General features: G+C 39.8%; 2 protein-coding genes across 2 annotated transcripts in view; one reads left to right on the top strand and one right to left on the bottom strand.

Annotated features, from left to right (window-relative positions):
• The window catches only part of GPATCH2 (G-patch domain containing 2), a 119216-nt gene extending 107280 nt beyond the window's left edge, over nucleotides 1-11936 (bottom strand). Inside the window, exons 1-2 of the mRNA XM_058020994.1 lie at nucleotides 11801-11936; nucleotides 3052-3765 (exon numbers count right to left, since the gene is read on the bottom strand). Coding sequence (XP_057876977.1) covers nucleotides 3052-3765; nucleotides 11801-11856 — 770 coding nt within the window. The 5' untranslated portion in view covers nucleotides 11857-11936. The remainder of the gene's footprint in view (nucleotides 1-3051; nucleotides 3766-11800) is intronic.
• Nucleotides 11937-12246: 310 nt separating this feature from the next.
• Nucleotides 12247-21299, top strand: part of SPATA17 (spermatogenesis associated 17) — an 87067-nt gene continuing 78014 nt past the window's right edge. The window contains exons 1-3 of the mRNA XM_058020993.1: nucleotides 12247-12353; nucleotides 15962-16051; nucleotides 18337-18418. Coding sequence (XP_057876976.1) covers nucleotides 12247-12353; nucleotides 15962-16051; nucleotides 18337-18418 — 279 coding nt within the window. The remainder of the gene's footprint in view (nucleotides 12354-15961; nucleotides 16052-18336; nucleotides 18419-21299) is intronic.

The following is a 21299-nucleotide window of genomic DNA, read 5'->3' as shown; positions in this document are numbered from 1 at the left end:
TGGAATTAATACATTAATAGATAAGTACATGAAACTGAAATTATGATGGAATAGATTTCCAGTTTTAATATAATTTTGCAGAGTATACTGCTTATTCCTTTGCTTTATAATGAGAATTCCACTCCCAGTAAGACTTCAATGAAAACAGAAAAATCCACAGACTCTTTTTAGTCCTATAAAATAGTGTGTGCAAGCAAAAATTTGGAAGAACAGCTAAGCTATCCAAAAAGCTTTCACATCCTTATTTCTGTATTTCTGGAAATAAAGAAGAAATACTTGTAATTTGCAGTTCCTATGACTAACGAGCTGCCTGGTGCCCTGGTTTTATATGAGACATGGGAGCTTTGTGCTGTCCCCAGGACCTGACCAGCTCCTGTTTTCCCCCCAGCCACAGCGGGTGGTGCCTCCGAGCTTCACTGCTGCTTCTCTTTCAAAACAGGCAATTGAGATTTCACCTCTCTTTGGTCACTTCAAACACAAACAAGAGCCAAAGCCTGTGGGAATTAAATAGCACCCAGAACATCACACAATGCTGAATTTGGCTGAAACTGACCAAAAGCTGTACACTGAGGCTAAGGATGGATAAGCTCTGATCACAAAAATCTCATTTCCAGTGTTTAAAACAATCCTCCCAGGAATTCATCTTTGGGATCATTTAGATGCTGACATTTCAAGAGTTTGAAGACTCCTCTTTCAACTTCAGAATCATGCACTTAAAATCTGGTTTTTGGTGTTTGAACACACACATGCAGAGATGAAAGACTGCCGAAGAAGGGCAATTTAACATTTTTAATGCGCACTTCCAAAACGTGTTATTTTCTAATAACGTCATGTATACTCTGAAAACATTTGACTGGTTTTAGAGCCAATCAATTTAACTCCCATTAAAAATTATCAGCTTGGTTTTGTCTCTAAAAAACAAACTTCTAAAAAATTAGTCCTATTTTTAAGAATTACTGAACTATTGCACTGAATACTACTGCACACATTACTGCATACAAAACAAAAGCAACTTTGTATACTTTTTATTCTTCCTCTTCCAGCAAGCCCTGCTGAAGTGCAAGTGTTATCCAAGATGCTTTGTTAGCTCTTTGCATCTTGTACAATCCCATCTTCCCTTTTAAAATCTAAGCTTTCACTTTCAGAACAGACTTTTCTTAAGAGTTTGTTTGTTCTTTGAAATTCTTCTAGTTAAATGATCTCTAATAAAGGCACCGTTGCATCTAAGTAAAGTTAGATTAAAACAAAATTATGCACATACGGAATATTCTGATACTGTATCACCTGAGAGCTTTCTAGGCAGATTTCTAGCCACACTATGAAATGCAAGTTTTCTAATTCAGTGATTTCAAAGCTTTCTATTCAGTAGAATGACAGACCATCTCAACTGTGTGCATAAGCAGAAAACCCTATGAAGATGAGAACGGTTTTAAAGACTGTTTACTGGGGCCATATACAACAAGTATTTGGAATATGACTTGAACAAAAGCAGCATTTGGGGTAACAAAACATCAAGTATTTTGAAGAGGAAGATCAGCTTTTAAAACAATAATGTTTCTTTTGAGAAAGAAGATTCAGATTGACCTGATCAGTTTGGTTCTTGGAATCTAAAAGAGAATATCCTTATTGAACACTCTTCTCTCCATCCAAAAATTAGCTATAGAACTTTTGAGTTGAAGAACCGTTACCCTTATAGCATAACAGAAAGTCTTTCATAAATGAGAAATGCAACAAGAATATGGACATATGAAAAGCTATGCAATGGTTCCTAGTGCGAGGGAAATTTTTAAACATCTGTCCCAGACATGGAGGAACAGACTCCAAGTATTGTCAAAGAAAAGACAAGTTTTCTAAAGGCTTTCTAACAGCACAGACTCCAACTAGCATGTCAAAGGGAGATGTCTACACTGGCTACCCTGAAGGATGAGTTCTGCTTTAGTAATTAACATGTAAGGAAAAATGTTTAAGGTTTGGGATTTATTCAGCTCTTCCAGCTCCTTCTTGTTCACAGGTGAGGGACAGAGCTAATACATAACAGAAAGACTTAGGACTTTTCTGACCATAACTGGAGTTAGTGACTTACCAATGCTGCTGTTATTACAGTAACCAATCTGACTGCTCTGGTCAAAACCACTCTCTGCACCTCAATTCTATCTGTTCAGTAAGGAAAAGGCTTAACAGTTTATAGATAAATTCCTACAAAGACAACAGGGACACCAGTGCCATCAAGGAACTGATCAAAATAATATCTTTGAAGACGTGTCTGTCTTGCTGACACTTCTGCATTCAGAACCTGGCATGTGGAACAAACAAAACCAGCCTTACTAGGCCCTGCAGTTAACATCCCCTGTGTACAGTAGAAAAATGACTTATACCTTACTGTGTTGTCAAAATAGTACTTTGGAAACAATTACCACTGTAGTATGACTGTTGTCTGGAATGGATGGATGAGGTGTACTGCCAAAGGGTCATCATTCCTCCATTTTTCTAATGGTAAGCTCAGGTGTTTCTGAACTGTAAATTGGTTTTTGCATTTCGTAAATGATGTATATCCTTGGCAACCTGCAGACTTTTTATGCCCATGACACACCAGAACATACTGTCTAAATGGTGAATCTAAACACTGACAACCCTTCTGACAAATAGAGATAACAATCAAAGTACCAATGTCTAGAAATTGGAAAAACACTAAATTCTTATCTGACAACTGTTACCAGTTGAAATATCCAGAAAAACCTGTGTCATTCATATGTGTATTTTGTCACTCTTGATCTTGAAACAATTAGAATGCATTATTTCTCTAAACTGTTTTCTTGGTTATTCCTCTGCTACGTCACTATTTTATGCAGAATTCCTTAACTTGATCAACTAATACATAAAAAATAGTAGATGTAAAAAAAGTAAGAGTAACTTGTTGAAACAGGTACTATTGATGCAAGAATTTAAACTCTGGAATCAAGAAAAAATCTAAAGATTTTCAATACAAGGAACAGTAATAAATGCAAACAAACATTATCCAAAGTTTCTGTAACAAGAAAAAGGAAGAATAACCTGTCACTCATGTTCTCATCTGAGCCTTTTTGCTCCTCATATTCCATTTTGTCCTTATTTGCTTGACTCACTTCTTCATTTTCTATAACTACTCCTTCATCCAAGATTTCTGGACCTTGTCGAGCTGCAGATACTTTTCTTTTCTTCACTTTGCTCTTGGAAAACTCCTGGTGCTGGTATGATTTATTGTTATTGTCCATTTCTTGATCTCTGCTGTTATCCTGCTGTTGAGTTATTGTCAGTGCATTAGAGACTTCTGACGGCAGATCTATCGCCATGCGTTTTACCTTCCTCCTCCTGCGCAAAGTTCTGTTTCCCAAACTGTCCACAGCCAAATCTGGTTCGTGCCACAGAGGCCTTTTGCCTCTCATGTTATTCAAGTTTGAGGAGGGCCTACGTTTAGCAACCAACAGCTGGTCATCAGAATCGCTGTGGTCTTTCTTGGTGGCATGATTGTCCCTGTAGTCTTTGTTTGATTCCTCCAAACTGGAATCAGAGCCCTCACTCAGGCAGTGCCCAGTCTCCCAGGGGTGATGGGTGGTAAATGAACGTCTTTTCCGTCCCCTCCTTTTCCTTGCTTGCCTCTTTAGAAGACAAGACACGCTTCGAGAATGATCTCCAGTATCAGCAAAACCTCCTCTGGCTTGCTCTGAACTTTCTTCCAGTGCTGAGACCAGATCATGAACCAGCTCCTCCATAGTCCTACTGAAATGCCTATAGATTTCAAAGGGAAAAAAGCACACAAGAAAACAACAAATTAATTAAAAGTGCTAAGCATAAACTACAACAACCTCATAGGACAAAATCATTTTAGACACCTTAGGCAAAGCAGAATAATCTTTATAGGATGGCCATTGACTCTTTCTGCCAAGAGACAAAACCTTGCCAACCAGTCCTACAGAATTTGAAGCACACCAGCATGTGTTCCTTTTAAAAGGTATCTTCCTAAACTTCTGTCTTGGAAAAAAAAGGCAGCCAGGGGCTTCCCCCCATTGGTTTGCGGCCTCACTGTTGTTGTTTGGTTTTAACTAATTTCATCACACTTATAAGACTGCCAGGAATCCCACATGGCAAGAACATCAACAGTGAGCATTCACTCTAACTCCAGGTAAGGGACACATCTTAAATTTAAGAATGGGAAATGAAATACATAATATTCTCCTTGTATCTATGTATAACAATGACTTCTGCTTAAGACTTTCATTATGAGAAAATATTTTTAAGGATGATTATCTCCTAATGTTGCCTAAATGCTAAAATTAAGTTAAGACAGCAATTCTTGGATAATATGACTTTTTTCCTACTAGCAAATAAGTCTGTCTTTCCAAAAGGCTAACATCTGTTTGATTTTAAAAAAATAGCAATTCAATGAAGTTATATTGGGTTGAGAGAATACCCAACTACAGGTAATTCTAGAGTATTGAATGTAAAAGTTTCCTACCACATGTAGGCACTTGCATCCATAGAATCCCATGCTCGCATAAGGAAAACAATTCCTAAAGACACAGTGTCAAATTAAGGCCTTAATGTTTTGCTTCTTCCTCTTCAAATTTCACTAGCATTTAGCACATCTTTAACTCAGTATGCTTCAGTAAGTTCACCCATGCATTACATGAATGTAATTACAAAAACATTAAATGATTTCTGCTGAACTCCAATCCCTCTCTGAAGGCTGAGAACCTTCTCCATATACACAGCAATCAGACTTTCATATCAAAACATCAGAAGACCCCTTTCCTTGAGGTAAAGCAAAGAATAATTTTCATGCTTGCTCCTTCATTGCACAAAATGATACATGTGGAACACATTGTACATTCAGTAAATTATGCAGAGGACATTTAAAAGCAAGACTCCTCACTTCGTTTTACAATATAAATGGCTGGAGAAACCTATAATAACAAGTTTTCTACACATACTCAGTGGTGCTGTGGAGAAAACCTAGACAGATCACAGACAGCTTCCCTCTGCCACTTAGCACAAACTCCACCATCAAAGGTACTAATGGTGATGGGCAGTCTTAAATATTAATGGAGGAAATGAAGAACACGTTTAAGAAGAAATCCAAATGCTCATGAAATATCTTACCTAAAGAAGTTATATATTCTCCTTTTAAACCATTTTCAGAAATACTTACTTTAAACATTTCAATTGCAGGAACAATAAAAGCACAGAAAGTGGTAGAAATACAAGTTTATTTTGAATTCTCGAAACAGTTGTGTCACTTGCATTATTTCCCATACCTCTTTTCCTGTCCTCATGTAACCTCCAGTCATATTACTCCCTCTTAATGTTTTCTTTGGCTCTCGGTACAGCAGAATTATACTGTCTTGTAAATGGTGAGACAGCTCTGGAAAAGTGTGACACTTTCTCCTTAATCCATTTGGTTCACAAGATGCTTAACCAGAAGCACTAGCCCATGTTTCCCCGTGGCTGTGGCTGCAGTGGGAGGCACTCACCCCTTCAGCCCTCCTGTTAGATCCCCATGAGGACAGGCAATCCCCAGAGACGCTGTATCAGAAGTGACATGCCCTAGAGACGTAAGGGGCTTTTCTGCACTCATTTTACAGAAACCGTAACACCTCAACGAACAAATGGCAGCACATTTGGGTTAACTTGAGACACCAATGCCCTCAAACACCTGCCCAACCCTTCCTGCAAAAGCCAAACACTTTTGCATCTATGGCAAACTGATAGAAGTGGAGGTGCACTAAAACATGAACTTGTAGGCTTAAACCCAGATTTAGCTCACCAAATGAACAGATCTCTGCTAACCTGCCAGAATATGAACTAGCTTATATAAATCTCTTGCTGCCCATTCTCTTAGTCATCTTGCAGCACAAAGCAAAAGGGAAAGAGAAGACAGGGACACTAATGCCTTGCACCATAATTTATGATTAATTCCTTCAATTCAGTATCCCTAATCTGTATGGATAACTATGTCACTAAAATCAATGTAGCTCCTAGAGTGGACATACCAATTTACTCCAGATAATGGCACGAGTATGGTGGTTAAAATTGCCTCAGTTCCAAAATACTTCAAGATCAAACACAATATATGCAGTTCTGAGTTTTATACCTGAATGAAACTTGCCCTGTATTCCTCCCAAAATACTGCAATATAGATGGTTTCAGATCAAAAGACAAAACTCAAGAAAAGTGAACATCCTCAAGTGTTTTGAAGTTAAGGGATAACAAGATTCTTAAATGACTCTGAACAGTAAAGGGACTTCACTTCCAGCAGACTATGGCTTTGAATATTATGCATTCCTGCCATTAATCTCTTCTACTGAATACCAAGTCTCTTAATTGAAACTCCTGAATTAAGGTTTGTACAGTGACCTTCTTTGCCCTAAAAACTGCAGCCATGGTCCAATGTATAATATAAATATATCATAACTGCATCACCTCCTACACAGATCAGACAAATTAATAGTTTAATTATTTCAACATGCTTCCTTAGGATGATTACAAAATTATTTGATCAATTTGGGACAGTGCAAGCTTCTTTGCAATAGATTGAGAATGCAAATACAAACCACTTCAGGTTTCCATTCACATTCCACTTTCAACATGCCAGCGGTCCACATTAAAACTCCTTCTCCTGAAAACCCAAAAAAATCTCTTTTGCTTTATTTTTTTGGTGCCCTCATTTCTCCTGCTATAATTGAAGGAAAAAAAAAAACCCCACAGGTAGCAGCAGCCAGATAGATTTCAGATTAACTGTTCTATCTCCAAAAATTCAGGAGCACATTTTTATTATAGCATTATTTATCAGACAAACTCAGTTTTGAAACCAGCTGTCAAGCCTATGAAGCAATTTTAATCATTGCTGCAGATGGGACTGTAACAAAAATATTTGCATTTGAAACAAGTTGAAAAATAACTACAAAAAGTATTGAGGACAAGACCAGTGAGTATCAGCAGTGTTCAGTAAGATAAGAAATTTCAAAGGTTGTAACAATGAATGTAGAACAACATATTGAGGTACATAAAATATTAAGATGAGCCACAGTTTAGCACGACTCACATAAGGCTATAAAAACGCTGTTACAGCAACAGCCCACAGCTAGCAATAAACTGTAATGTCCTCACTTGGAGAGGATCCTACTTTACTACAAGAAAATCTAGTTTGCCTACAGTGACCTTTACATTTATCTGAAGCAATTTTAATGTAGTTCACCAAAGGCTGACCCATTTCCTCTCTAACCCTTACCAGAATAGACCATGTAAATTCTGTTTGCAGGGAACAGCATGACTGCTTTCAGCTGCTCCAAAACAGATCACACAGCTTCTGTTCAGTGTAATACTCAAACCGAAAATCCTAATGGAAATAATGGGCACTCACGTCTTCAGTGAAACTTAAGAATCATTTGTGTTCACCTCACACCTAAAGCACATAACAATTGAGCTCTGATTGCTTACAAAATATTTAACAAACACACACTGATGGAGAAGTTAATTTAGTTGCACAACTCTTAAGAGGCATTACATCTTGCCAAACCCACAGATGAATTTACATTTACTTTCTAGTTCTACACCTTTTCCTGTTAAACAGGACTGGGGCTTCTTGCAGCTAAATTCATGCTGCATATGTGCTTCATCAATTCCAAGAAGAACCATGAGTTTTGCTTCGTTCACAAACCACCTTGATCACAAGCTAAAAGCACAAGAGAAATCAAATAGTTCCTTCAACCTTGGGATTAAAAAACCTGACTCCCAATAATCTTTTCCCATACAGACTCTCTGAGGTCTCAGCTGTACCCACGGAGTACCTTTATCTTCAGATAGGCACTAATTTAAATCCCATTTCTCCACCTCAGAAGTTATTTTCACAAAGCCCTAGCTAGAAGCACTGATTTTGAGAGCTCTGCTTTATTAATGAGTGTGACTGAAATTTGGATTGAAGAGGTGAAAGTATTTGGAAGAGAGTAGCACACGACAAATCTCACTGCTTTACTTGAAGAATTTACATATTCAAAAAAGAGACTTATCATGGTTCTTGGGACACACAAAGGGGGAAGCAAAACAAAGCAACACAATTAAGTAAAAATTATTAAAAAGTTGGCAAGAGACTATGGTAGATTATGAAATCACTGATAAACCTCTGTTACACAGAAGTTTATGTTTCCCTCATTCCTAGGTAACAAGATGAGGAAATTGCCTCAAGCTGCACCAGGGGAAGTTTAGAAAAATTTTATATTAGGAAAAATTTCTTCATTACAAAGAAAAAAAGTAGGAAAGAATGGTCAGGCATTGAACCAAACTGCCCAGAGAAGTGGTGGAAGCACTGGTGAAAGTGTTCAAAAACCGTGTGGATGTGGCACCTGAGGACAGGGTTTAGTGGTGAATGTGGCAGTGTTGCAGCAACAGACTCTGCCTCAGAGGTCTTTCCAAACTTAACCATTCTATGAGCAGAAAATGAAGCTGTGCCTAGACTATTTAAACTCCCTGTCATTAAAAAGCCATCACTAAGAGGAGGACAAAGCATCCAGTTCCACATCCACACCTAGTTATGTCCTTTGGCACTATCTGCTGGACCACCAGGCATGCAAAGCCATCCTTTCCATCCTATATCAACCAGCACTGCAGGGCATAAGAGCGACCTGTATTTACTTCCCACACCTGATGCAGAAACAAGACATGGAAAAGTTGGGAGGGTGTGTTTCAAATGTTCCTGGTTGTTAGAAAGGGTTAACGTAATAATAACTAGAGTTTGTGAAGACAAACTGAGAAATAAGAAGAGGAGAGATTGAGAGGAAAGTTACTGTCTTTACAAACAATTCTATGGGTGAAGGTGTGGACGCTAACATCTTTGAAAAGGGGCTCAATGTCTCTGCCAACTGTGGGCAGCAGGTTCCTTGCAGAGCCCAGACAGCTTGGCTCCTGAACCAAACAAGTGGGGTCTGCACCGGCCTGAGTTTCTGAACTTTGGGGTAAAATAGTAGGTTCAAGGGGGGAATATGTGGTCGGCAGTTTGGGAAGGCTGTACCTTCCTAGTGCCTCAGACAATGGGGAAAGGAAGGGGGCAAGGGAGTTGAGGATGTAAGGAGGCTGCACCCTCCAACACCTCTAGAAAAAGCCATGGGTGTGTGCCCCGGTGGACACATTTTTTTTCTCTCTCTCTTTATTCGAATGAAGTTGCAGGACTCCTCTGTCTCCTTTGTGGACATAAGCCTCTGGCATTTGTGGATTTTCCTGACACAAAGAAAAACCTCCTTACTGTGCAGGGCACCGAGCACTGGAACAGCCTGACAGAGAGTGTGGAGTCTCCCTCACCAGGGATATTGAAGAACCATCTGGATGCAATCCTGCGCCCTGTGCTCTGGATGACACAGCTTGAGCAGGGAGGTTGGACCAGATGACCACGTCTGTAATTCTGTCCTATACAATACAAAGTATTTCAGGAATGATGGAATTTTATCACCTATTATACTGCTGATCCCCCTAAAAATTAAGACCAGGCTAACTTGCAGTAATGACATCTGACTCTTCTGAAACTGCTGCTGATCTCAGAAGGCACAACATATAAATACTATCAGTCTACCCATATTAAACAGTGAAAAAGTGTTCAGTACAGAGCAATAGCATACAGTCAGAAAGATGCTGACATGAACTACATGTAACAAGGCTCTAACACAAATGAATTGGTCAGCCAGAAATGACATTTGGAGCAATTTATCATGAGAGGGAGCAATTCTTGCAATCCCATTGCTGCCATTTACTGATATGCTTGCCCTTTTCAGAAGTATGACTTCATTAATTAATTGCCAAGGTGCCAAACCACATGACCTGTCAAGTCATGGTAATACACTAAAGCACCACAGTCATTATCAAAAGAATCAGAGTGCCCAGCAACTATCAAACTGCAAACTATTCTTAAATTGCCATGTGAACTCACAATTAAAAAAAAAACATTCTGCTTTGAAGGAGCTTTACCACCCAAAGTGAAAAATTTTACTCTGTGGCTGTTCTGAAACTACTCACCTCTTTAGGATCTTAAGTTTCTAGAAAGCACAAGTTCTTAATTTTCTACATCAAATATTAGACACTGTAAAAAGTATTTTCCTGCATCCTACTCAAACAGGTGTCCTTTAACAGACAGCTTCTGAAATAACTTGTGTAGAAAAATAAGAGAGCAGCTCTGAGGAGCGGTCAGATTTTTAATGGACAAAATTTCAATATTTTCCTCTGTAGTGAATTCCTCTGAGCAGTGTACTAGCATAAGTAATATCATTACTGTATGATGACAATTACAGAAAAATATGCCTACACCTCATGCTGCTGAGGGCTACTCTAGAAGCCTCTGGAACTAAATTACTTTATGTAGACACAAAATATTAAAATTTGAAGACAAATGACAGGTCAAATAAATAGTTAAGACTTTGACAGAACACAGATATGTGTTTGCAATATCTTGGGCAATGTTTCCACTGTATGCAGCATTAATACTCAAAAAAAAAATACTTGTGCCACTGGAGTATACCTCGTTCTCTGAAACATTCTGAATTGCACCAACAGAAGTTGTTATATTTACACCAGGCAAATCTGGATGCTTAGCAACACCAGAAAACTTGTTCTAGCAAACAATTAGCAGCTGGGCAAATAAAATCTCTCTTTGAAAGTTTTCTCACTTAGAAAACATAGAAAAAATACCCACAGGGAAAAAAAAAAAAGGTGGTATCAGCAAAAGATGAGGAGAAATGAAGCACTAAACCTTTCCCTCCCCCCATCCTCCCCATCCCCAGAAAAGCACAAAGAAAAAGATGAAAGGAAATCTATTTCAAGTCTATTTCAGCTGGGAAATCTACCAGCAGGTATCTGTGCAGGTAACATAGCCTCTAAAAGATGTTATCAGCCTTTGCAAAAAACCCCATCACAATCCTTCTTGCTCCCATTAATAAGTGAAACAAGAAAGAAGCTACATACACCAGTCCATACCAAATATATCACAAGATACCAAAGATTTCAGGAAAAAAATGAACTGTTTCCAGCTGGTTGCTTGGAACATCTTGCTTCCATCAAGTCACTCCACTACCAGACTTCATATCTGCACAGCCTAACAGAATGGAGCTTTTCTATTTTGTTACTCAGCCTTCCCTCTTTACAGTGCTACAACAAAAAAAAAAAAAATGGTTTTTGTTGTCGCTATGCTAGCATAAGGAATTACATAAAACAGTAAATCTAGGAACTTCTTTTGCAGGAGAACTACCCATAGTTTCCCTGCTCGATGGCTATAGCAGCACTTGTTGATTCCTGGTTTGCAGCAGGAAAGCTTTAGAGGAGGAAACACACACGGCCCTGGATGCTCAGCTGCACACGCTGAGAGGGCTTTGGGCCTTAGAGAGTCTACCACTACTGGAAAAGCACAAACAGACAGGAAAACCTAACTAAGCTTGGGACAAAAGTTTTGATTCATCTTTCCCCCACTCTCCCTTTCTCAACAAGGCGTGGAAATTTCTTCCTGCAGCCCGCTGCTCGGTCACAAACACGTCCAGCCGCCGCGACACGGCAGCGGCACTCCTCGGAGCCCCAGCGCCTGGTCCCCGGGGCCCGGGGCGGGCTCCATCACCTTTCCCCGGCCAAAGGGCCGCACGGGGAGGGGAGGGGAGGGAGGCCCGGCCGGAGCGGGGCCCCCCCTCGGCCCCACGGCCCGCCCGCGGCGCGGAGGCGGTGTCGGGACCCGTCCGGCAGATGGCGGCCCCGCGGCCGGGCAGGGGCGGCGGGCACGTCTGTCCCCCCCAGGCCTTACCAGCTCTTCCTCGCCGCCTGAGCTCGGGTCGGGGTAGGTTCAGCGACCCGGAACATGAACCCGGCGCCTCCCCCGGCCGCTCCCCGAGGAGGCTGGCGCCGCTTCGCAGAGACTGGGCGAGGGGAGGCGGGCGGGGGCCGAGGGCGGGAGGGCTCGGGCCGGGCGGGGAGGGCGCGGGCGGCCGGCGCTGCTCCTCAGTCCCCCATGATGAGAGTCCGGAAGCAGCCGCAGCACCGGAGGAAGCCGGACGCGACCACCTCGCCTCTTCCCTTCCCTGGCCCGGCCGCTGCCCAGGGGCGCCGCGCTCCCTCCAGCACCCCCGGCTCGGATCGGGTGCAGCTCCGCGGAGCGCCCGCTGCCCCCGGAGCCCTGCCCGTGCCGCGCCGCGGGGCCGCCGGCAGCAGCGACACCCCCGCGCTCGAGCGCACTGGGACGGTCCCGTTGCCATGGCGGCAGCGTCTTGCGGGCGGGAGGAGCGAGCCAGCATGGCCGCGCTGGCCCGGCTTCAGGAGAGGCTGGCGGGACTCCGAGAGGAGTATTTCCTTACGAACAGGTACTCGGTCCGTGCCGGTGGTGGGGCGGGGTGCACCGCCTTATGCCGGGCTGGGGCGGACGGGCCCCGCTCTCCGCCGGCAATGGAGGCCGCCCCCCTGGAAACTGTCCGGTTCTGGGCTCCTGAGTGCGAGGGAGACACGGAGCTCCTGCAGAAGGTCCAGTGGAAGGCTATGAAGATGATTAAGGAACTGGAGCACCCCTCTTACGGGGAAAAGCTGAGGGAGCTGGGCCTGTTGAGCCTTGAAAAAAGACGAGTGAAAGAGAACCTCGTCAGTGTCTCTAAGTATGTGAGGGGAAAGCGTGACGACGATGGACCAGGCTCTTCTCGGCGGTGCCAAGCAATAGGACAAATGGCAATGGGTAGAGACTGGATATACTGCAAGTTCAATCTAAATATGAGTAACAACTTTATTGTGCAGGTGACCAAGCACTGGGACAGGTTGACAACGGTCTGGACACAATCCTGTGCCCTGTGCCCTGGGGTGACCCTGTTTGAGCAGGGGGGTTGGACCAGATGACCCACTGTGGTCCCTCCCAGCCTGACCCTCTCTGTGATTATACGATTCTGTGAAACTATTTCGCTTTAAAATCCCTCCCGAGAGCACCAACCCATCGCCTTTTCCCCAATATTTCCACAGCGATCTGATGAGACCTGGTGGCCGCAGCGCAGCTTCTTTAAGGTGGCCCGTTTATACACAGAAAACACTGAGTGTCCCACTCTTCCCCGCCCCACGATAATTTTGAGGGAAAAGGAGCCTCTGTAAAATCCTGAAACCCTCCGAGCCTCGCAAGTTCCGCCCTCTCCCTCCTCGGGAGGCGAGCTCCTTTCCCCGGTCCCGCCTCTGGAGCCTCCCGCCTCTGTCCCGCCCTAGAGGTGCTGCTGTTCCCTGAGCATCCCTGGAGATGCGGGCCCAGCGCTGAGTCCCTGCTCTCTTGGGTCACATCTCTGACTGCGCCTGGACGTTTGTCCTCTTGCAAAGACACTACTTATTTTTTAATATTTAAATATATATATGTATTTTTTAAGTTAATAGAAAGAGATCAGATCAGATCTGTTACCCTTGTCCTCACCAACCGGAATGGTTTCTGCCGAGTTTTCTGACTCGCAGAATGGTGGTGGCCAACTTTTCCCAGACCAGGTTTTTGGAAATTGAAAGTTGTAAGACTTACTTAAATATTGCAGAGATTTGTCCCATAAATCCTTTTATTCAGCTGCACTGTTCCTGTATGTGTAATGAAAAAGCTCAAACATAAAAAAACACCAAACAGGTTTAGCACAGTTCTGGTTTTTTTCTTCACTAATTAATGAATCATTTATTTTTGAATCTAATTAAAACATCATTAGCATGAATAACAAAGCTCCTGAACATCACTGAAAGTTACAGAGATCAAGTCCTGCCTGCATGTACAGTGTTGTGTTTTTCTGCTCTTTGCCTGAACTTTCACTCATACTCTTGTGGCTGTACACACAGCAGTTCACTAAACAAATGTCAGTTGCAGGAGGCTATGCTTGTTTTTCACATGTTTCAGGTTAGAAAGAGCAGTCTGAGCCAGACTTGGAAATCCATTGGAGGGCAGCATGCTTGTTGTTTGGGGATTTCTTTTTTGGCAGAGCTCTCCAAAAATGAATTGTTTCCCTTTTAAGAATGGGCTGTGATCTGTTAGTTTCAGAAAATTCAGATTTGCAACTGGGAATGCAAATGAGAGCATTCAAAGAGTCCAGCAGAGCAACAAGTCTTAGTAATGTTTTTCTGATCTTAATAACATTCCTGTTGTGCTTTATGCAGAACTCTGTTTATGTGAGATGTATAAGGTGTCCTAAGCTGGCTATTTAGGGAAAGCACCTTTCTAGGGAAGAACTTCCCCAATGATGCCACAGTGCAAGAACACCATGAGCCTGCATTTTGAGAAATACCCTTAGCATAAGGATAAGATTATACAAGTTCCCTTAATTCATTCTTTTAAGTGTTACACAATTTTATCACTCTACTCATTCAAGAACCTACTTTTATTTACTGTAGTATCTGTATGTCAGGTGCTTGAGTAGGCCTTTTAAACTTTCAGTACAGCCTTTGTGAAGTATCTGTGACTCTCAAGAGCTTAATTCAAGCAGTATGACAACTGGGCAATCTGATCAAAAGGGCAGATAGCTGCTTGAGAAACTTCAACCTCAAAACACTTCTGCTGGCAAGGCAGCTGGGAGTGTTTGTGGAACTATCCTGTGAGAAAAACAACTCTGTTGTTGGTTTGCTTCAATAAACTCTACAAGGACATCTCTCTCGTCCTGGCCAGGCAAGACTGAATGGCAACTAGGAAAAATCTATCAGGGAGTAAGAGAGGAGAAGGCTTCTGCTCTTCCAGAAGACTCTTGTCACTGCCAAGTGGGTAGGACTGGGTTTGGAGCTGGCACCTCTGACGTGGCCAGTCTGTAATTGTGGCTGCCTGTCCAGGCCCAAATCGCTCATAGCCTTTTGATCAAAATAATTTTCCTCTAAGGAAAAGTATTCTGCAGGTGTCTGCTTCTTGTTGAAGACTAGGAAGCTGCGCAGGAAAGGAACAAGAAAACTCTCTTAGTTTTGAAAACTATTCATTTTTAGGTAAAGAAGCTTGTTTCCCAGAGTTTTCAGACACTGAGAATGTCTGAAGCAGACAGTGAAAATTTGTGCCCATTTAATGTGATTGAGAGCCCATGCTGCACTAGATGATATAAAATGAGTGGAGCTAATGTTTCTTGATCTCTGGTAGTAAATCTGCAATTCATTTCATTTTCTGACATATAATGAGGATAATCCTAATTTATCAGATAAACAATAATCTTGTTGGATTTACTGAGGCAATTAATGTTGACATGAAACTTTGTTAGGAGAGCTAATTAAGAAAACTAACTAATAGTAACCTAAACGTTATTTTTTGTCAGGTAACAAATTAAAGAATTTGGTGACTATGTTCCTAATAAAAATGGGAAAGAATAAAAATCAATGAAAATTAAAATTTAATTTTAAGTTCAAAGACTTGTCAGACTGACATTTTGAAACAAACTAAAGAAGAATAAAAGCTAGAGGCAATCTCATAGCTGAGTTCTACCCCTCAGCATTGAAACTCATAATGGTAACAATTTCTTTCTGAACTCTCTGAAAAGTCTCCTCCAGACTGACAATACGTTTCTTTAATCTCTTTTAGTTTCATAGTCTTCCTTACATGACTTTTAGCTTTGTCACAAACACTGTAGATTCGCAATTTTGTACAGTTATGTGATTTTTATTGTAACTCAGGCCTAATTATCATTAAAGCATTATCCACATATATCACCTACAAGGGAAGAAGTCCATGTTACATGCTGACATGTATTTAAGTATTGTATGGGAATAAGAAATGCCCATTCCCAAAACTTACATCCTCTACAAGCTGCAATATTCTTTGTTACCTGCATACTATGCAACTAATGTAAATTAAATTTTTCTGCACTAGCAAAGATGTTGAATTAAAAGTGAAAAACCTGGTGAAAATGATCCCAAGCTGCAACAATAAAATATATTTAGAATAATATTTTTGCTTTGGTTCTACATTACCATGCTGAGAAATATTACTACTTTTATATTTTTTCAGAGCTATAGATGAAGACAGAATAATAAAGTACAAAGCTGCTGTCAGGATCCAGCGCTGGTTTCGAGCATGCCGTGTCCGAGCCTATCTGAGGTAGTATATCAAGCCTATTGTAATCCATGTTTCAGCACGGAAATTTTCCTCAAAATTTCTCATGGTATTACTTGATTTTAATAAAATTGGAGCATTTTGGAAAAAAAAAGGCAATAACTGTTACCCAGTTTTTCAACAGAACTAAATATATGCTGTGTCATTGTAAGAAATAACAATTTTTTGTCTTTTAGAACTGTATACAATTAAAAAGACATGATGCTAGAAAGCACGGAAATTATCTTCAGAATAGATACACAGTATTGTTTAAGAAATCTTGTTATAAGTGGGAGAAAAAGAAGTAACTAGATGTCCCCTGGATATGCTGTTTCAGAGACATTTCATGTAGAAACATGGAATATCCTGAGTTGCAAGGGCCCACAAGTGTCTTCAAAGTCCAACTCACGGCCCTGCACAGGACAGTCCCAAGAGTCATACCATGTGCATGAGAACAGTGTCCAAATGCTTTTTGAACTCCGGCAGAATTGGGCTGTGACTGCTTCTCTGGGAAGCCTTTCCAGTGCCCAACCACCATCTGAGTGAAAAACTTTTTCTAATATCATGGAATCACTAAGGTCATTTATTAAGTAAATCTGCAATTCATTTCATTTTCTGACATATAATATTAATAAATCAATAATTTATCCAACATAAATCTTCCCAACGCAGCTTCAGGCCACTCCCTCCTTGTCACTGGTCACCTGAGAGAATCAGTGCCTGCTTCTCTGCTTCCCCTTGTTGGGAAGGTGTGAACTGCACTGCTCTCTCAGTCTCCTTCAGGCTGAACAGAAGTGACCTTTAAGGCCCTTCACCAGCATTCTTCTGGGAAATGCTGTATCAACACTGGACTTGATCTTGGAGGTAGTTTCCAACCTTAGTGATTCCATGATTTTATAACATTGTTAGAAATTTCCTGGAAATTGTGGTTGGTCCATTCTCCCAGAAAGCCTTCTTCCATTTTTATATTATAAGCCAAGCTGGCCAAACTCATCTGCTCAAACGTCTGTATTTTCTTAAAACAGGGCGGTTGAGGGAGAGGGATTGTTACACCTTCTAGTCTGACCTCTTGCCTGTTGGAATTAATTGTACAACATCCAGACCTACTGTATGAAACCTAAAGAATTATTAGCTTAAATAACATTTGCTACTTAATGGCCAATATTTCCCCCATAGGAAGATAGGCTGCAGTCATTATGTACACTTCGAAGAAATGTACTTAAGCTCCATCAGAGGAGGTTCAGATGAGATATTAGAAAAAAAATTCAATAAAAGAATTATTAGGCATTGGAATGAGTTGCATGGGAAGATGGCGGAGTCACCATCTCCTGAAGTTCAAGATGTATCTGTATGTGGCACTTGGGAATATGATTTAGGACTGATTATGGTGCTGTTGGGTGGACAATTAGACGAGATCACATTGAAGGTTTCTTCCAACCTTGATTGATTCTATAATTCTTTGATTGTCTCTGGCTTACTTAGGACCACAGGCTCAATGTTGCCAATTCTCAGTGTTCTGAATTATCCAAAGACCGCCTTCACTGAGTGCAGTGCAGGATTATAAGTTTGATGTCCATAGTTAGGATGTCCCTTGTACAGCTGATGTCCCTTGTACAGCTTTTTCCATTTCCCAAAGTAATGATTCAATAATTTTCTGCAAAAGTTTATGTGACATCAATTATGAACTTTTTAGTAGCAACATATATGTCCATATAAAAATTAATTAATTAAGGACAAAGTAAACATTCACAATTAAGCTAGGCGTAATTTTATAAATCATAAAGGTGTCTAAAAGTGAAAAAGTATCTAAAAATTCAAGTGTCAGTAGGTTTTGTCAAATAGTTAAAAATGGTATATGGTATAATGAAATAGTATAATGGTATAATGGTATGTGAAAATGTTGCGTGTGACAGAAAAAATTCCGAACTGGTCAGAATTGTTGGTTAAAACCATGAAAATGAAACAATTTATTATGCAAATTAAATTTGTAAGGCTTTTTCATTGATCTTTTCTAATAGTATACAGGTAAGTTTACAGTAGCCCATGTTTTCCAAAAACAAAAGTATGTGTGTATGAATAAATATATGTATATTACGGTCTATGTGTGTCTGTGTGTGTGTGCAAATGTATATATGTATATGTATATATATATACATGTATATGCATAAAGTATGCTTGTAGTGGTCATTTGTATGATGCATGATACACTGTATGTTATTTTTATTATCATGAAATTTTAATGGGTCTTAAGTCTGAAAAACTAATTACTTTGTTAATATGTTTCATTTTAGATATCTGAGCAAAATGGCGACTTTGATACAGAAGTGGTGGAGAGGTTATCTAAGAAGAAAAAGCTTCAAAGAAGTAGTGGAGGTAGAAAAGTACTTTTTAGAATTTTGTTTGGTTTTTTGTAGAATACGTATGAATAATTCATTTGCTCATCATGAAATTAAAAAGCTGAAACTCCATCTTTTATACACACAGACACACTCTTAACTGTACTGCAATGAAAAGCATCATTAATTTCAGCAAGCCTACACTTAAAAATCAAGATAAGTCAGTGTTTAAGTGTTTGCAGCCCTGGAGTGTTGGTCCCCAAACCAGCAATGAGATCTGCTCATGCAGAAGTCTGCCCACATGATACTAATTGCAGGATTGGAGATTTACAAGATGCTGCTTCTGTTTTTTTTTTTCTTCTTTTTCCTTTTTTTTTTCTTTTTTTTCTGGCAGAACTTTTAATTTTGAAAATAAAATAAGCCAATGTGTCTACACATTGCTATTTTATGTTTTAGTGGTTTAAATTTCTTACTTAATTAACCTAGAAGTATTTGAGGTCTTGCCTTAAGGCACAAAGCAGATTGTAGTTGGTCTAATTCCTGTGATGGGCCTGAAGAGAGTGAATGTGTGTGATAGCACACAATCTAAAACCTCTGCTATAAGGTTTAGGGGACTAAGAAGAAAATAATTTAACATAAAGTATGTGATTTACTTCACTAATTTATCAATTTATACTAATGTTTTACAATACTGTTAAACTTGTTAGTCATTTATTCTTGATTAATTTTGTTAAATTGCTGCTTTTAAGTCAAAACAGATGATTAAAGAAGTAAAAAAAGAGCTAAAATAAACCATATATTTCCAACCAAAGTTCATACACCCTACTAAATTATGTTTTCAAGTATCAGGACGCGCTTACCTGAAAGTTCATTTATTTTTTCCCCTAGTCTATCAATAATCTATGTAAAGATTTTCTCTCTTCCAACTTACTAGCTGGCTTAACTGATAAATGATGAGCCATCCTTTCAGTCTGTGGTTTTCACTCATCTTCTAAAAGTAATTCTTGAATACAGAGCAGGTAGCTGCATGGTTGCATTGGGTTCTGTTTTGAAAAAAGTAGGACTTCAGCTGAATATTATTCCTGAGTATAAGGAAGGTTTGTTTAATCTAGGAAAGTTTCTGTAGAAGAGAGACATGATAATCTATATTAAAATTTGTTAATGAAAAGAAAGGATCTGTGCAGTCACTGGGACAAGGGAAGGAAGAAATCAACGTGATCAGACAATTTGCCTGTAATTCACAGACCTGAGAGAGCTAACATCATAAAGCTCTCCTCAGCTTTCTGTTCTTGAATATAATTCTGAAAAGTAAAATTGTCTTTAATCAATAAAGACTTATGAATATTTAGTTCTTCAAAAAGACATAACTGAAATTCTTGCCAAATCTGAAGTGTATGGAACAATGTAGGACAAAAAATTCTGCAACTTAATACACACATTCTAAATCAGATGATGAATTCATCCAGTTTCTGGATTCCAGTACTTATCCAGTGCTAGCCAGGGCTCTAGAGGAAGAGAATCTCATTAGAAAGCTTACAAATTTTACAGCAATCAGCACAGGAAATGATCTTTTCCTCTTAAACACTACATTTTGTTTTGTTTTGCCATCACTTTGATTGGAGAAGACTAAATAGAACAGCTTGATTGGAAGCCAACCTGAGAACCACACAAGTATGAGATAATTCTACTCCCTTTGGACTGCTGTATTCCATGTGTTTTGGGGTGGACTTAAATATAAAGTGTGACTTAATACCTTATATTTGTTATTTTGCTATCTTTATTCAATTAACGTAATATGTAAAAAGCAAAATCTCAGCAGCTTAATATAATTTTCAAGTTAAAAGATCAGGCAATGTTTGCAATGAACTCTTGCTAGTAACTGTTGAAATGACTCCTGACTATGAAAGACAATGATGCCTTTGGCATGACAGTTCCTTAAATACAATGGTCACTTTAAAATTTGTCTGCTGATAATGATTGGATTGGTATCTGCTGCCAGCAAACAAGGCAAAGCATATGCACAAAATACCCATGATTGCTTGATAATAAATCATTTTAATGATTATATTCAAAATTGTGAAATGTGAATGGTACTGATGCGGAAAATAACAAAGGCTGAGGTTCATCAGATTGGCTGTCCATATGTGCATCACCACTAGTATTTCATTTGCTTCTCCTCCAGAGCCTCTTCCTTTGATTGCTAACAGAAATATTTGGTAAAAAACCTAAAAAGTCTTGCAGCTATTGATGGCATTTATATGATTAAAGTTATGTGCCTTTCTATTCTAAATAAAAGTGATTTGATATAAAGCTTTGTTTCCTAATTAATTTCAAGCTAAAATTAAGAAATGCTCTGCTACAGTTTTCTTAACAACTTGGTTACATTGATTGTGTTGAATTCTGAAAGTTTGCATGACCTGCAGGAAGGTATGAATTTTAGAACCAGGCAAACACCAGAACATGAAACAAACTATGCATCATTGTTTCTTTATTACTGTTTTCTCAATGCCAAGGAATCATTTGCTAAAGCAAGGGGAATTGTAACATTTCATTATTATATGAAACTGGAATGCATGATGGCCATATTTTCAGTTTACTTTGGAAGGAGATGCAGTTGAGAAAAGTGAATATTTTATGTTATGTAGTTTGGCACCACCCTAAGTGATTTACCTTCAAGTCAATAACCAGTTTTAAATAGTTCCAGTCCAATAGGAATTAGGCAAATACCTATTTGCTCTACAACCCCTCCAAAATACACCATGATCACATTCACAATTTAGACCATGTGTTGCTTCCTTCTCTCAACCTCGATCTCATTCTCAAACTCAGTCAGATCCCTGGTTCCTCAAATTCTTTGAATTTGTCATTTTGTATTAACTCTTTAAAACTAAAGAAGACACCATCATTTGTAGATGATC

The sequence above is a fragment of the Melospiza georgiana genome, chromosome 3, assembly GCF_028018845.1.
Source record: "Melospiza georgiana isolate bMelGeo1 chromosome 3, bMelGeo1.pri, whole genome shotgun sequence".
NCBI lineage: Eukaryota > Metazoa > Chordata > Aves > Passeriformes > Passerellidae > Melospiza > Melospiza georgiana.
This window is presented reverse-complemented; position numbering and strand designations above follow the sequence as displayed.